This window comes from Diceros bicornis, chromosome 5 (genome assembly GCF_020826845.1).
Source record: "Diceros bicornis minor isolate mBicDic1 chromosome 5, mDicBic1.mat.cur, whole genome shotgun sequence".
NCBI classification, from domain to species: Eukaryota; Metazoa; Chordata; class Mammalia; order Perissodactyla; family Rhinocerotidae; genus Diceros; species Diceros bicornis.
Window position 1 is genome coordinate 28,987,548 of NC_080744.1, and position 16,455 is coordinate 29,004,002.

The window sequence follows — 16,455 nt, forward strand, 5'->3', positions numbered from 1 at the left end:
TTCTGGATATAGTCTATCAATATATAAGCATTATTAGTTTACTAATATACTATTATTGTATTAGTAATGGCTTTCATAATACTATCCCAAGTGTAAGTAGATTTGTTAGGATACTATGTTCAAAATGATAAAATTCCTCATAGATAGAAAATCATATAAAGTTTGGAAAATATTCAGACCAAGTTACCTTCCCATTGTACTATGTTTCCTTCAAAATTTTGAACTTCTAACAGGCATCTACTGTCTCAACCTGTTTTCTTTTTGGGGGTATTATAATCTTGGTATAAGCAGGAAGATGTGAAACAAAAATATACATGCAATTAAACTGAGAACGTTTTGTTTCCAGGATTTGGGAGAGAAACAAGTTTATTAACTCAAAAGTCATTGTAGAGCATCTTCTTTGAGTTACAGGCTTTCGGATAAGTTGGTTTGGAGCGATGCCCTCCCTTAAAAACGCAGGTGCATGTAAGCCTCCAGAGCCCTAGATGTCGCTGTGGCTCCACGAAGGGGCGGGTAGGACTCTCTGTGGTCATAAAGTTGGGGGCGGAGCAGCCGAGAGTGGTTGGGCAGTGATGGCTGATGAAGAGGAAGAAGTCAAGCAGATGTTACCGAAATTGCAGGTGGGGGCCATGGATTAAAATCTACATATGCTTTTGTTACTCGGGAAGAAGCAGGGAGTCCAGTTTATGCAGTACCTGCGAATTCTTTGGCACATCATGACGCTGCGTGTGTCGGTGCCGTTGCTATAACAACCCCTCAGGGTGCAGCTGCAGGCGACTTGGGGAGCCTCCCGCGCCAGGAGGGGGCCAGCGGAGGCGTGCAGCCCGTGTGTTGGGACCTCCTGCGCTGACCTGACTGCACTTAGTTTCAGTCCTGTGTGGCAGCTCCTAACTTTATTCCTGCCCATTCTTATGAAGTTTTTTTCTCGATTCACCCATAACCAATAGCGTACACATGTGTGTGGTAGATCTGCAGGAGCTATTATCACATGTTGTTTTGATCCTCACTTGTCTGCTTTGAAAATGGCAACAATCCCAGTAATGGCTTGCACCGCGTGTATCCTGGTTACTCCCCCTAGGACTTAACAGTTTTGATTTTTTTTGCACACTTGTGCAATTCTAGTTTGAGGTCTGATGCAGAGGGGCTAACTCTCTAGTTGCTTGGCTCTTTACCTTTCTCTAAATAACCCAAGATTTTCCCCACATCTCAGAAACTGAGTTCTTTGTGTTCTAAGACAGCCTGGAATTTAAACATTAGACCTGTGACAGGCTTGTAACTTGCTTAAAGGCTTCTAATGAAAAAGTTTAAACATTCGTGAGATTTGTTTCTTGAGCAGATTAAAATAATAACACTTTTTAAGAGTGTGAGTTTTATTGCACTTCCAGTTGACTTGGATTAACTTAATTTTATTCCTGAGTGTGACTGGCTGAAATCAGAGATTTTCGATCCTGGCTCCATATTGAAAACATTGTGTATGTATGTTTGTATATGTATTGAAAAAAGTCTGAAAAGTTATACTAAACAGTGGTTATCCCTGAGGTTGTATGGGGATGATTATGAACAATTTTTTACTGTGTATTTTTTACATGTACCTATTTGAATTTTAACAACATATATATTGATTTTGCTATGAAAAAAAGTTATTAAAAATGTTAACTCCAGCAAAACAAAGCAACAACAAACCGTACAAATTTCTTGCATGTTTGCTTTAACAATTAAAAGCAAGCAAACAATGAGACCCTCTCTAAAATTCCTAGTTTGCATCCATGCTGATTGCAGGGCACAAGGAAATGGATTGTAATTTTTGCTGAGAACTGTCTTTTCCTGGGCTTGTTTGTGGTAGATGCACTAAGCATCTAGATAGAGGGTGCGTGGGGTGTCTTGGGGTGGGTGGAGAAGGTGCAGGAATGGAATAGGGGAATGGAGTGGAGGAGAGGAAGACAATAGTGATGTTGCTATCCATGGGAATGGTGGTAGGCTTTGATTTCATTATTATAGACAATTTAGGGTAGAAGGAATGTATAAAAAGATATTTCTCAAAGTGTATTTTATAGACCATTTTCATTACAGTTATCTAGGGTGCTTGTTAAAATGCAGAATTTTGAGTTCTACTAAAACTACTAAAATCAGAGCTTCTGCAGGCTGGGTCCTAGAAATAATAGACACAATAAAATTGGAAAAGCACTGCTGCAGAGGGTGCTAGTCCATTCTCTTTGTTCTGGGTAGGATTTTAAATTAAGTGTAGCGTATAAGTATTTGTTAGAGACAGGATGACTCATTAATTCATTCAGTCAACATATTTAATGAAAGCCTATCATGTCCCTTGCCCTGTTCTAGTGCTAAGGTATAACTCTAAGCAAAACAGACTTTAAGTCCCTCCCATCACGGAGCTTACATTCCAGTGGTGGAGACAGACAATATAGACAGTTAATGAATAGGCCACATAATTTCAAATGATAAATACTATAAAGAAAAATAAGAGTGTGATTTAACAGAGGGCAGAGAAAGAAGGGATTGCTTTAGTTTGGGTAGTCTGGGAAAGCCTCTCTGAGAAGTCAATATTTGAACTGAGATCTAAATGATGGTGAGGAATGAGGCATGCGAAGATCTGGGGGAAGAGTGTTCAGGTAGAGGGAACAGCATATGTAAAGACCCCAAGGTGGGATTGAGCTTGGTGGATCTGAGGAACTGAATGAAAGCCACAATAGCTTGATTACAGTAGGAGGGAGAACAGTAAGAAGTGAAATTTGTGGCAGGGTGAGTAGTGGGAGGTCAGATCATGCAGTCTTCTATAGAGGCCGTGGTAAGGAGTTAGATTTTATTCTGTCTGCCGTGGGAAACTCTCTGAGGGTTTGTGGTATGATGTACATTTTTGTAAGGTCACTCTGACCATAGTGAGAGAATGGGAGAGAGTAGAAGCAATATGACCAGGTAAGAAGCTATTGCAGTAGTCCAGGCAAGTAATGATACTGCTTTAGTCCGGGGTAGTCATAGTGGGATGGAGACAGGTAGGTAGATTTAGGATGTGCTGTGGGGGTAGTTAAGACATGATGGAATTGTATTATATATTTCTGCTGCTATTTGGTTTCAGGACAGAATAGATAATGGAAAAGCTTTGACTGATGTCACAGAAAGCCTCAGAAATAGAGATATTCAAAAGAGGAAAGGGAACACTTACTTGGAAAGAATGCGAGACAGCCAGAAAGTGACTTGACAAAAACAAAATAAAACACCAAAAAACAAATATTTAAAGAAACAAAGTCGTGCAAAATTATCCAGTTTAAATTGGTCTGTTTGTGGTGGAAAACAATGACTCTCACATGTTTATCATATTCACAAAGGTCATGTGTTTTCAGATACCAGCATAGGAAAAATCAGGGATAAGATTGTTTTTGTTAGGAAGTCCAGTTTTAAGGGTAGATTTCAAAGTTTTATACTTTGGGTACCGGTACTAGATAGGATTATCTTATTAACTTTTGTTTTATCTCAAGTTGCAAAGTGTTTCCCCCCTCCTGACTGTAGTTTGTGAAGGGCTTAGTCATATTGGAAGCCCTGCTGGGCTGGGAGAGAGAGAACTATCATCATGGTGCAGAGACTGGCATAGGACAATGTGAGAGTGGGCCTGGGACACTGGCTACTTTCTCTCGGGATCTGTGGCATTTTGAGAGCCCTGTCTACCCGCCTCTTGTGTCATTCCTAGGTGAGATAGAGAATCAGTATTTGTAGGTCAAGAGCTGGTATGGCTAGCCAATCTCAAATTTCCTTGTTTGGTGTTCTCTCCACTTAATGGTACTATTCTTATACTTCCTAGGAACTGGTGGATCAGCTCTATTCATTTCGAGACTGCTATTTCGAGACACACAGTGTTGAGGATGCTGAGAGGAAGCAACAGGATGTGCGGGAGGAGATGGAGAAGACCCTGCAGCAGATGGAGGAAGTAGTGGGTATGAGTCTCCAAAGAGCGTGCAACCCCCTGCCCTTCACGGAAATGTGATAGAGTTTTGCTCTCTCTCTCTGTAGCCTTTTTGGTATCCTGTTTGTGGCTGCTACAGGATGCTACAACGGAATATTTTTTCTAAGGGCCCCTGTGTGGGATGGCAACCTTTCATTCCTCTAAACTACTTTTCCTAAAGTTTGATTATAGCCACTGCCATGAAATAAAAGAGCATACTTCTTGCTTGAACTATTGCAATAATCCTCTTAACTGATGTTTCTACCTCTAATTTCTCTTACTTCCAAATCAATTATACAATGACCATGGCAATTATCTTTCTAAATCGTTACTTCTTGCGTTTAATTGTATCCTTTTGTCTGCTTCTTTGCTCAAGTATCTTCAAAGATTCCTACTATTGACTGGTTGAAGTCTAAACCCCTTAACATGGTGTTCAAGTCTCCATTGTCTGACTCTTTTTTTTTTCTTCTGTCCTTATCTCTTTTTACTTACTGGGGAATTTTTTGTTTCATTTTAGTTGGGCTATCCATTATCACATGAACATGCCACATGTATTTCCGCCTCCATGTCTTTGTTTATATCATTTTCCTACCTGGAGGGTCTTGTCTTTTTTTCTTTTCACTTTTGAAAGCCCATTTGCTGGGTGTAAGCCATATGCTCCTTTTCATTGTTGTTTTAATTTTCCATGTATATGCGTTATCCTCTCCACTAGACTGAAAGCCCCTCAAAGGTGGGGTAATGCTTTCTTTGTTACATAATCTGCATATGGTAGGCTTTCAGTAAGTGCTTTGTTTATAAAGATTTTCTGCAACTATTTCATTATGACATGGGGTTGGTGGGGGGTTATTCCTTGAGAGAAAGTACCCTGGTCTTTTCTGTAAGACTGCCTGGGATTTTCCACTTTGCTTTGTCTTTTCCCCTTCCTCCTAGGTTCTGTCCAGGGCAAGGCACAGGTTCTAATGCTAACTGGGAAGGCACTGAATGTGACTCCTGACTATAGCCCTAAGGCTGAGGAGCTTCTGTCAAAGGCTGTGAAGCTGGAGCCCAACCTGGTGGAAGCCTGGAATCAGCTGGGTGAGGTGTACTGGAAGAAAGGGGATGTTGCAGCTGCCCACACCTGCTTCTCAGGAGCCCTCACCCATGTGAGCTGCCCATTATCCCTCGGAAAACATAGATGGGAAGGATGGGATTCCTTTGGTTCTATGAATTTCCCTAGGATATGAATACCAGAGTAGAAGTGTAATGGAACTAGGAGAACAGAAGCAGAAGGGAGGAAGAGTGAGGGAGCAGACCTGGATGAGGAGCACAAGGACAAGGGACTGAGAAGGGAAGATGATGATGGGATCAGGTTCAGGGGTAGATGAGAAGTAAAGAAAAGTTAGCAACCAAGTTGATCCTTGCAGAGGGGGGTCTAAGATACAGATGGCAGATGAAATTAAGATGAAAAATTAGATTCAGAAGAAGATTGAGATAGAATAGATCTGGAGGGGGAAGTAGAATCAGGAAGGTTGAGTACTACGTATGTCTTTTCCATTTGCAGTGCAAGAACAAAGTTTCCCTTCAAAACCTGTCAATGGTGCTTCGCCAGCTACGGACTGATGCTGGAGATGAACATGCTCGCCATGTCATGGACAGTGTCCGACAGGCTAAGTTGGCCGTGCAGATGGATATCCATGATGGTCGCTCCTGGTGTGAGTGCTCTCCAAAGATCTCCAACAAGTTTCTTTTAGAGTAGTGGTTCTCAACCATGGCTACACACCAGAATCATCTGGAGCCCATCCGTTGAGTCTGACTCTTAGTGTGGAGCCAGGGCATCTTTGTTTTGAAGAAGCCCGAGAGGTGTTTTGATGAACCACTATTCTAGGAACTCTTGGATCTTTTCATCCGAGAGAGGAAGCTTATGTTTCCACATAAGTGAGACAGGGCTTTTGTGTAGCCTGTTCAGCTTTCTCCTTTGGGTCTATATTTGCCTCTTCATCCCAGTGGAATTTGGAGTATGCTAAATATAATGTCATCACTGGTTTGTGTCAGATGTGGGGTCTTTCAAATAGACTTTTGAGGGTGACTAAAATAGTTATATCTTGAACTTGGGCTCTGAGATGATCCACCGCTGTGTTTCTTAGTTTTTTCTCCCACCTTAGGTGGGACAGAATGGCTTTAGTGTGCTGGAACTGGGTTTTTCCTTTCTCTCATGTGGAAAGCTAGAGCCAGCTGGAGTTGGTTATTTTGCTCCGTCAGGTCACTTAGGCTCTGATAATACCCCAGCAGATTACACTCTGGTTAACTAGTTTCTTCTGAGATCAGGCCTGGAGAACAGAGTGCTCTAGCATATTTCAGAATTGTTCCTTTTCTCCCTCCCCCTGCTAGAAGTATGAGGGGATTTTGCTCCCAAATTTGTTGTGGGAATCTGGTTGAACTCTGGGAGGTAAATCTCGCATATGACTGAGACCCTGGAGTTTTTAATTCCCAGACCTGTCCACTCTGAGTCTCCAGCAATTTGTCAATTACAGTTCAGATTTTCCTACCCCAGCACTGTTTCCTGTGGCAGCTGGTGAGTTTCTGCTCCGGTAAGCCATAACTCCCTGTATTCGCCTTCTGTCCCTCCAATTTTTGGGGCAGCGGTTTGTCCTGTGTTGTCCTCTTTCTTATGGATCCAAGAAGAGTTGTGGATTTTTCAGTCTGTTCAGCTTTTTCATTGTTAGGATGGAGTGGTGACTTCCAAGCTCCTTACATTTGGAACCAGAAACCCTGTGTTTCTCTTTCAGATATTCTGGGGAATGCATACCTTTCTCTTTACTTCAATACTGGCCAGAACCCTAAGATCTCCCAACAAGCCCTCAGTGCCTATGCCCAAGCAGTAAGTATTCATGGTCACCCAGGCCAGATGAATAGTGGCAGCAACAGAAGCAAGAGTGTTGTTCAGTCTTCCTTGTAGCTCTTTAGCAAGCAGCATGGGCAGTGTTTGCTGGCATCCAGTGTGTGTGGTTTTGCAAAGCCGTGTCTGCAGAGGTGACTTATCTCTCCTTATAACTTTAAGTATTAGCAACCACTTGCAGTGGTGCTTCAGTGCTAGATGGCTCCTTGAGCTGTCTAGATTTATTATAGGCATGTATAACCAAATCACAGAGCCCATCCCAACATAGCCATCTGTTGTAATAGAAAAAGTCTATATTAAAATAATGCTTATTAATATTTTTGTACATTTTTAAAGAAAAATGAAAACTCTAATACTTAAGTATAAATTAAGTGCTATCCCCAGCTTAACTGTTAGATAATATGGCTCTGGATTTCCCACAGGCTAAAACAGAAAACAGTGAGTAGCCCGTTCTGCATCACTTCCTTGGGATTAATTCACTAGGGGAGCTCGTGCTTTGCTCAGGCTTTCAGATCATATTTATATTGATAGCCACTTGCACGGGGTTTCCTTCAGGCTGTGAATGCCTGATGACTCGTTATTAGAAGATTCACAGTGGCCTTCTGAGCACTTTTTATTTAGGCCTCATATGCACCTTTCTTTTGCGTTTTTGCTTCTCTTTACATAGAAAATTGCTTTTTGTCTTACCATTACAGATTTTGCTCTGTGTGGCAGAATAAAGAGCACAGCTACTTTATATTCGTGTTTGCAGTTTAGGGACTGCCCGTTGTTCAGTCAGGGAACTTTTAGGCAGAGGAATTATATTTTACTCTAATTTCTTAATTTGGTGAATGTTTACATTTTAAAGAGTAGTATGGTGTACTCCTTTAAAATTTTGTATTTGTCTTTTGCTAAATAGTTGCTTTTAACTCTGAATTTCTTCACCCAGGCCTGCATTTTTAAACATATTTGAACCAACCATTTAAACAGTTTTGATTCATGTTGTTCATGCTTTTGCAATGTGCCAGGCAATGAATAGAATTAAGAAAATAAAATGAACTTACCCATGAACATAGCCGGCAGTTTCTTCACAGCACATTTGTCTGCACTGTCATGTGGTTTCTGTCCATCTGTTTAAATTAGAGAATCAGAATTTGACTTTCAGTGTGTGTTTTAAGGGGGCTCGGACGTAGAAACACAATTTGGCCTGTGTCTGGAAGGGGGCTCACGCACAGAGGAAATGCATTAAATCGACATCATTTCTTTCCCAGGTTTTTTTCATTTATATCATCATCTCTTTAAAAACAATTTTTTTTATCAGAATACTTTCACGTATTTCTTCTATCTTTATACTAATGCATGGATAAATTATAATCGTATTTTAAAGTTTCACAGACATACAAAAACTTTTACGTCTTTGAAGTTTCAATGACTGAATGAAATACCACACAAGCAGTTGCTGTATAACAGTGTGAGTAGAGGTAACGTTTTGACAAGGAAGAAACTTGAATTTTTCCTGTGAGAGGAGATCTAGGACGTGTTGGGTGTGGCCGTCCTTAAGACTGAGACAGGATCCGCTGATGATCTTTTTGTCCCACTGTAGGAGAAGGTTGACAGGACAGCTTCCAGCAATCCTGATCTTCATCTGAACAGGGCAACGGTAAGATCTGTGGGGTGGAGGTCATCTGAAAGTCAAATAAATAAGACATCTAGGTCCTAGCCCATGAGGATAACTGACATAGGGACAAGGTTGGGGACAAACTGTGAGAAGAAAGCCAAATTATTTCTAGGAAGAGCCAGCTGTGTTGGACTTCAGAATCTGGTGGAGTCACTGGAGGGAAAGGAGAAGGGGCTGAGGAGGTGGGAGGGTACATAGAGGATTAGGGGACAGTTTAGAAGGCTTTTCTGAAATGTTCATTATAAATATAAAAATAGTACAACCCAATATATGCAACTTCACTGTTTTAGAGTTTGGGAGTTAGCTTCTTTGCAATGATTCCATCTTTGGGGTTGTGATCACCTTAGCCAGGAAGAAGGATGGAGGCGTGTTACTATCTCTTTAGGTTGTTCATCGTAGGACAGGAAAAAAACTGAGAAGGAAAACAGTTTATTTCTCTAGATTCCTAGCCCATTGTGCCATTACTCCCCCTGGCATAGTTTGTGTTAAATACACTTATAATTGGGAGATTTGGGTTCCTTCTTGTGCAGTTACATAAGTATGAAGAGAATTATGGGGAGGCCCTGGAGGGCTTCTCTCGGGCTGCAGCACTGGATCCTGCCTGGCCTGAGCCCCGGCAACGAGAGCAACAACTCCTGGAATTCCTGAATAGATTAACCAGCCTCCTTGAGAGCAAGGTAAAAATGTCTAAAGGCTGAATCCTACCTTTTTATTCTGTTGTGGGTCAATAAAATAATAAAATATGCTTTGGTAGTAGTGACCCTATAGAAATGGGGAGTGAGAGGGAAGGAGTAGACTCTCAAGGAGAGTGACTAGTTTCCCCTTCTTATCTATTTTCCCTTCCTTTGCAGGGAAAGGTGAAGGCCAAAAAGTTGCAGAGCATGCTGGGAAGCTTGCGCCCAGCCCATCTAGGCCCTTGTGGTGATGGGCGCTATCAGTCAGCCTCTGGGCAGAAGGTGTCCCTGGAGCTCAAGCCACTGAGTGCGCTGCGGCCTGGTGTGAACAGTGGTGCTGTGGTCCTGGGAAAGGTGGTGTTCAGCCTTACCACAGAGGAGAAAGTCCCCTTGTGAGTTTCTCTTGCCTTTCCTCTTTTTCATCCTTTTGAACTAATTGGTCTAACTTCCTGGCCTTCCTCTGATAGTTGAGGACATTGTTAGTGGTCACAGATTTGTGAGTTCTGCTTCCCTTCTGTGACTGAATGTCCCATGAACGAGTGTTGTCTAGGTGATGTCCAGCAATCTCTCTGTAGATTCCGTCACCACCCATTTTTTTCCTGAGTGTGGTGCTCTGTAGATTTCTACATTCATAGCTGAAATTTGACAGCTACGTTTTTATAAGACAGATGTGAACCTTGAAATTCTCCTGCCTCTTTGTGTTTTCATGATTATAGAAGGTGAAGAAGGAAGAATTCTCAGTCCTGTTTGGACTTAGGTATACCTAGGCAGTTCTAGAAGGTGAGCTTTGGGTGAGAATTTGATGGGAGATTGTCTCAAATGTTATTTTATTTATTGAGATCTGCTATATGTGTTGTAGGGAGTACAAAAAAAAGAAATGTAAAGGACCCAAGGGTGCTTATAGTCGAGCAGAGGAAATGAGTTAAGAATATTTGTTTAGAAAATTTTTAATTCTTCACAAATTAGAGTTTAGTCACTGCCATCACTCCTTGGTCCTTCATTCACTTCATAATCCCTGGTTGACTGGTTTCCTTTTTCTGTTTTCTACTGAAATTGTTTTTTCTAGGATCACCAATGTCTGATCCAGTGGCTTCCATTACCTGGCTCCATAACATCTGACTTACCTCTCACTATTCCCTTTCATATCCCTTCTGCTCCATCCAAAGTGAAGTACTCACAATTCCCATTATGTGCCTGAGCTTTCTCCATGGCATTTTCTAGAGGTATATGTACTTAATTAGTTGAAGAGCAAGGAGATAGTTGGGAAAAGTTTAGTTAACTAGAGCAGACCCTGGAGCTAAGAGGAATGAGAGAGAGATACAAACAAAATAGGTTTTGGGGGCCTTGAGACCAAAGAAATGTCTTGCCACTCCTTGGTTTCCCTTTTTCTTAACTTCTAAATGTTAACTTCCAGGAGGACTCTGTTTTTGTTCCTTTCCTCTTTTCTCTTTATACCAGGATGGCAAATAGGTGCCAACTTTGATCTCTTGGCAGTGGCTGCCTGACTGTGTAGAAGGATTCTGAGGCTTTGACTGGATTCACCAGGAGAATGCTGTGCTCGATTGCAGTGTTTACTGTGAATTCAGGTGTGCCAAGTGATGGCTTGAGCGCCGATTCTTCACCATCTCATTTATAGATCATCTCGTTTGGTGATGTCATGTAAATCCAGGGCTTTGGCTGCCTCCTCTGTACTCACAGGTGTGTCTCCAGCCCAGGCCTCATTTCCAAGTTGAGGATTTCTATATCCAACTGCCTCTGGGCTCCAGTCAGAAATCTCTCACTCAGTATGTTCAAAAGTACTCACCTCATCTTTCTCTCTCAACCTGCTTCTCTTCCCTGAGTTCCTTGTCAATCAGTGGTACTACCTCTACTCAGTCACTTACTTAAGACTTCTGGAAGTTTTCTAGACTTCTCCATTCTCCTGCATTGAGGCAATCACCAGGTCCAATAGATTTGCCCTTTTGTCCCTACTTCTCTGTCTCTGCTAACATAATTCAGCGTATCACTTCTCCAGACAGGTATCCTGACCGTTTTTCTTGCAGTGTTCCACAATGTGGAGAAATATTTCCCAGATGCAAATCTGACCACTGCCATTTCTTATTTAAAATCCTTTACCAATACCATGGAGCTTTTGGGATAGTTTGAACTCCTTAGCTTAGCTTAGTGTACAAAGCCTTTCATGATTTGTACACATGATTTCCCTGCCTACTTCTTTCCATTATCTTCTGTCACTTTCCTACTTTTGCCCTTTGTTCCAACCATGGGATTATTTTGTAGGTTTCAGAACAGCTATTTTCATGCCTCTGTGCCTCTACACAGTTACTGTGCCTGGATAATCCTTTTGCTGCTTCTTGATTTGGATAACATTTTTTCCCCCAACATTTTATTATAGAACTTTTCAAACATACAGCAAAATTGAAAGAATTTTATAGTGAACATCTGTGTACCCAACCACCTATATTCCACTATTACTATTTTACTAAACTTAGTTTATCACATTTCTATCTATCGTCCTATTCATCCATTGACCCATCTTATTTTTGGTGCATTTCAACATAAATTGCAGACATCAGTATACTTTCTTCTAAATATTTCAGTATGCAATTATTAACTAGAGTTCAGTATTTATTTGCAATTTTCTTCTTTTTTTGTAAAATTTACATATAGTGAAATGTACAGATCTTAGTATACATTTGCTGAGTTTTGACAAATGCATACACCTATTTAACCTAAACACCTATTAAGATAGAGAGTATTACCACCACCTCAGGAAGTTTTCTCATGTTCCTTCCCAGTCAATCCCTGCTCCCATCCCCCTATAGGTTTTTTATTTCCACTGAAGATTTGTTTTCCTGTTTTAACCCAACTAATTTTTCATTCTTTGAGGTTCAATTTGAGTGTCTCTTCACGGAAACCTTCCTAGCTTTCCAGTTTTGATGTAGACATTTCTCCTCTGGGTTCCTACAGCCTGACCTTTGGCTTCACTTAATTCAGCACAAGGGAAAAACTATTTGAGCATCTATCACAGTTGTGCTGTAAGTGATGGTTTAATTGTCTGACACCTGCTGGACTCTAAGCTCACTGATAGCTGGATTGGTGTTTTACTGCTAAGCACAATGCTTGATCCATAATAGGTATCCAGTGAAGGTTTGTGGAATTAAATTTAATTGACAGTGGTGGTTAGAGAGTTTGATAAAGGTTGTGATAGTTAAATTGATAGACCAGGAGTAATGTGTTAGCTGCAACATTTTGAGCTAGTTTATTATTAATATTTATTGAATGGCCTTCAGTGTTCGTGTGTCTCAAGTTCGGCAAAGTGACAGATTGGTGAGTCTTGTGCATGTTCTCTGAAAGATACTATTATATATCTAAGACAAATGAGGGCCTCAGATGTACATAGTAGATGATGGTACCTGTCATAGGTTTTCTAAATAAGTAACTGAGAAAGCATTTGTTTATTTTGCTGATATTTTAAAACCACTGTTTCTATTCTCCCCTACCCCCTTTCCTTTTTTTTTTCTTTCCTTCCCTTTAACTCATCCTAATTTGGCAGTACATTTGGCCTGGTAGATTCAGATGGACCTTGCTATGCAGTGATGGTGTATAATATGGTGCAGAGTTGGGGAGTGCTCATTGGGGACTCTGTAGCCATCCCCGAGCCCAACCTTCGGCTTCATCGAATTCAGCACAGGGGAAAGGTGAGTGATGGCTGGAGTCTTTCCCAACTCATAGGCTCTGAAAGTGGGACCAAGTTTCTCTCTTTTAAAAAATATGTAAAGTGGGGCCGGCCCGGTGGTGCAAGCGGTTAAGTGCGCGTGCTCCGCTGTGGCAGCTCGAGGTTCGCCGGTTCGGATCCCAGGCGCGCACCGACGCACCACTTGGCAAGCCATGCTGTGGTGGCGTCCCATATAAAGTGGAGGAAGATGGGCATGGATGTTAGCCCAGGGCCAGTCTTCCTCAGCAAAAAGAGGAGGATTGGCAGATGTTAGCTCAGGGCTGATCTTCCTCACAGAAAAAAAAAGTAAAGTAATGCTTCTGTGTGTGTGTGTGTGTGTGTGTGTGTGTGTGTGAGATATCATATATTCACACATATACACATATGTGGAATTGTTTTTTTTACTAAAAAGGGAAACTATTGGTAAACAAAAAGAATTAAAAAAATGGACTGAAGGACAGAGAAAGACAAATACTGTATAATATCACTTATATGTAGAATCTGAAAAAGCCGAACTTGTGAAAACAGAGAATAGAATGGTGGTTACTAGAGGGTGGGGGAATTGAAGAGATGTTGCTTAAGGATACAAACTTGCAACCCGTAGATATAAGTCCTGAGATCTAATTCATAGCACAATGATTATAGACAACACTATGGTATTATAAACTTCAAAGTTGCAAAGAGACTGGCTCTTAATCGTTCCCACCACAAAAAAGAAATGATAATTATGTGATGTGATAGAGATGTTGTTAGCTAACGCCACGGTAGTAATCATATTGCAGTATATAAATGTATCAGATCAGATCAACACTTAGTACACCTTAAACTTATAGAAGGTTATATGTCAGTTATCTCAATAAAAATAAATTATAAAAATGAACTGAATATTGTCACTCAGATATTATTACTCTTTACAGTTTGGTATGTATACCTCCAATCTTTTTCCTTTTCATAAATATGTGCACACACATTCATATGTATATTTTTAATCATAAGTAGAATATTATATGTAAATGTTTGTGAACACTTCCTGTGTTTTTACATATTCTATAACATTGTTTTGAATTGACACGTGGAGGTGGTCATGAAGATGATGATGATAGTTAAAATTTCCTGAACTCTTTATTGTCCGCTAGGCCATGTGCTAAGAACTTTACTGCCTGCACTGACTCATTTAATCCTCACAAAAACTCTATAAGACTAGGTATTTAACCACTTTTTCACCGTTTAGATTGGGAGTCGGCAAACCATAGCTGATTGACCAAATCTGGCTCACTGCCTGTTTTTGTATGGCTTGTGAGCTGAGAAAGGTTTCTGTATTTTTAAAAGAAAAAAATTGAAAGAAGAAGAATAATTTGTGATACAGGAAAATTACAGGAAATTCAAATTTCAGTGTCCATCAGTAAATATTTTTGAAACGAAGCCACACTCATTTGTTTACTATTGTCTGTGGCTGCTTTTGCACTACAGTGTCAGAGTTGAATAGTTCTGTGACAGAGACCATATGACCCCCAAAGCCTAAAATATTTATTATTTGGCCCTTTACAGAAAATAATTTGCTGACCCCAGATGTAGATTATTTTCAATTTTTCCCTATTATAAAAGTACCATAGTAAATATTTTTGTATCTGCCCTTATCCATAATTATTTCCCTAAATGAATTTCTAAGGTAGAATCCTGGCTCCTAAAGGTCTGCAGAATTCTAAGACTTTTGATAACATATTGCCTGATGATTTTTTGGGAGGTTGTGCCAGTTATTACCAACAGTGGATGTGATTAATTGTTTCCCTGTAGTTTTCTTCTCAGCTCTGTGTAGAAACCTTTGAAAAATTTTTTGCTGATTTTATATGAAAAATATAGCATCAATATTGTTTGGCTTTGGTTTCTTGATTATTGGTGAGGTTGAACATTTTATCATGTTTATTGACTATATTCCTTTTATAAATTGCCATTTTTTTGTCACTTGCCCATGTTCCTGTTAGGATGTTTAAAAAAAAATGATTTATGAGAACTCTTTAATTTATCTCTTTACTTTGACTTAAAAGAGCCTCCTTCGTACTCCAAGTGGAACAGTATTTTTTGGATGAAACTCTTTTAACAACGTGTTTTACAACTTAAAGTACACTTAAACTGATAAAGTGAGTTGATATCTTTTCTGTTAGTAGGAGAATGTCTACACCACACATTCTTTTCTTCCTGTTGATATAAAGGGAGAATTAACTTTAATTTATATTTGGAAGATTAATTTAGGGCCTTATAAACGCTTGGACTAAGAGTTTCTCAGAATTTCCACTGGCTCTGTCTGGCTGCTGTGTGTATCTGGTTATAATTGTCAACAAACACTGTGTTAAGGACAGATTCTGTGAGAGCTGGTGTCACCCTTTGGTGGGCCATGCCGGGAACCTGTCTTCTTTTGAATCAGATAATTGTCCTATTCTGGTAGTGACACTACTGGCAGTCTGCCTGCCTCAGATTTTCCTTCTGAAGATTGAAAACTTTGGGAAAATTACTTCCCCTTTGTTAGCTCAGCTTTGTTTAAGGTGAGATGGAGGTAAGTGGTGTACATACTGAGGGGAGAGAGACGGGGAAAAAGTCACAGGTAGTGTATCCCTGTGCTGGAGTTTCTTCTATCTTAGGATCTGTAATGAATCTCTCTATTTTTGTCTTTTCCAGGACTATTCCTTTTCCAGTGTTCGTGTGGAGACGCCCCTCTTGCTAGTGGTGAATGGAAAGCCTCAGGGCTCCAGCAGCCAGGCTGCTGCCACAGTGGCATCGCGGTCACAGTGTGAATGATCTTCCTTGACTTGCGTGTTAAAGAGGGAGTGGAGGCGAGGAGAAAAGCTCCAGGGCACCCGGCAGCTGGACCAGCCACATCCAGTGTCTCATCTAGAATGGGGGGATATTTTAGAAGACAACTTGCTCTTCCTGTGCCCTGTAAGACACTTTGTGTCCATTCTTTCTCTCCTGTTCTGTTCCAGCACTCTCCAGGGCCACATACTCCCCTGGTATATCTCTGCTGCCTCTTTTGTTGCTCTTCTATGTTTTAGGTAAAGAGCATGGAATTGGGATCTTGCCATGGGACAGAGTCCCCAAGGTTCCTGTTCTTGCCTCCTTCCTGAGCCTCATGTGTATATATCGTTTGAGTATTTATTGCTAAGGGAGGGGGCTTAGTTTTTTTATGGTTTGGTTTTTGAGCAATTTTTATTTTATTTTTACTTTTAAAATTTAGAACCTTCCCCTTCTTTGGGGCTGGAATGGAATTAAATTTGTTTGGAAGAAAATACTATGTAGTGTGGCTTGCTTCATTCTTTCCAGGCTTGGTTTTAGGATCACTTCAATCCGTTAGAGTAATCCTCACCCCCTTTTTTTCTTTATACAAAATAGTTTATTTCTCTCGCAATTAAAAGAATGTTGGCAAAGGGGAACCCAGGGCAGGGATGACAGCTCAACAAAGTCGTTGGGAACCAGCTTCCTTCCATTTCTCCATTCTGTCATCCCTAGGGGTGGTCCTCACCATGGTCCAAGATGACAGCAATACTATTCTAATAGTGTTACTAGGCTGAAAGAACAGAGTGAGCTAGA

General features: G+C 40.6%; 1 protein-coding gene across 1 annotated transcript; it reads left to right on the forward strand.

Annotated features, from left to right (window-relative positions):
* The first annotated feature begins 470 nt into the window (after positions 1-470).
* On the forward strand, positions 471-16,156 carry TTC5 (tetratricopeptide repeat domain 5). Its single transcript, XM_058541083.1, has 10 exons — positions 471-620; positions 3,812-3,944; positions 4,883-5,094; positions 5,493-5,643; positions 6,718-6,809; positions 8,410-8,466; positions 9,015-9,161; positions 9,336-9,550; positions 12,712-12,856; positions 15,547-16,156. Exons 1-10 carry the CDS (start codon positions 486-488, stop codon positions 15,664-15,666), a joined length of 1,407 nt encoding a protein of 468 aa, XP_058397066.1. The 5' UTR covers positions 471-485; the 3' UTR covers positions 15,667-16,156.
* The last annotated feature ends 299 nt before the right edge of the window (positions 16,157-16,455 follow it).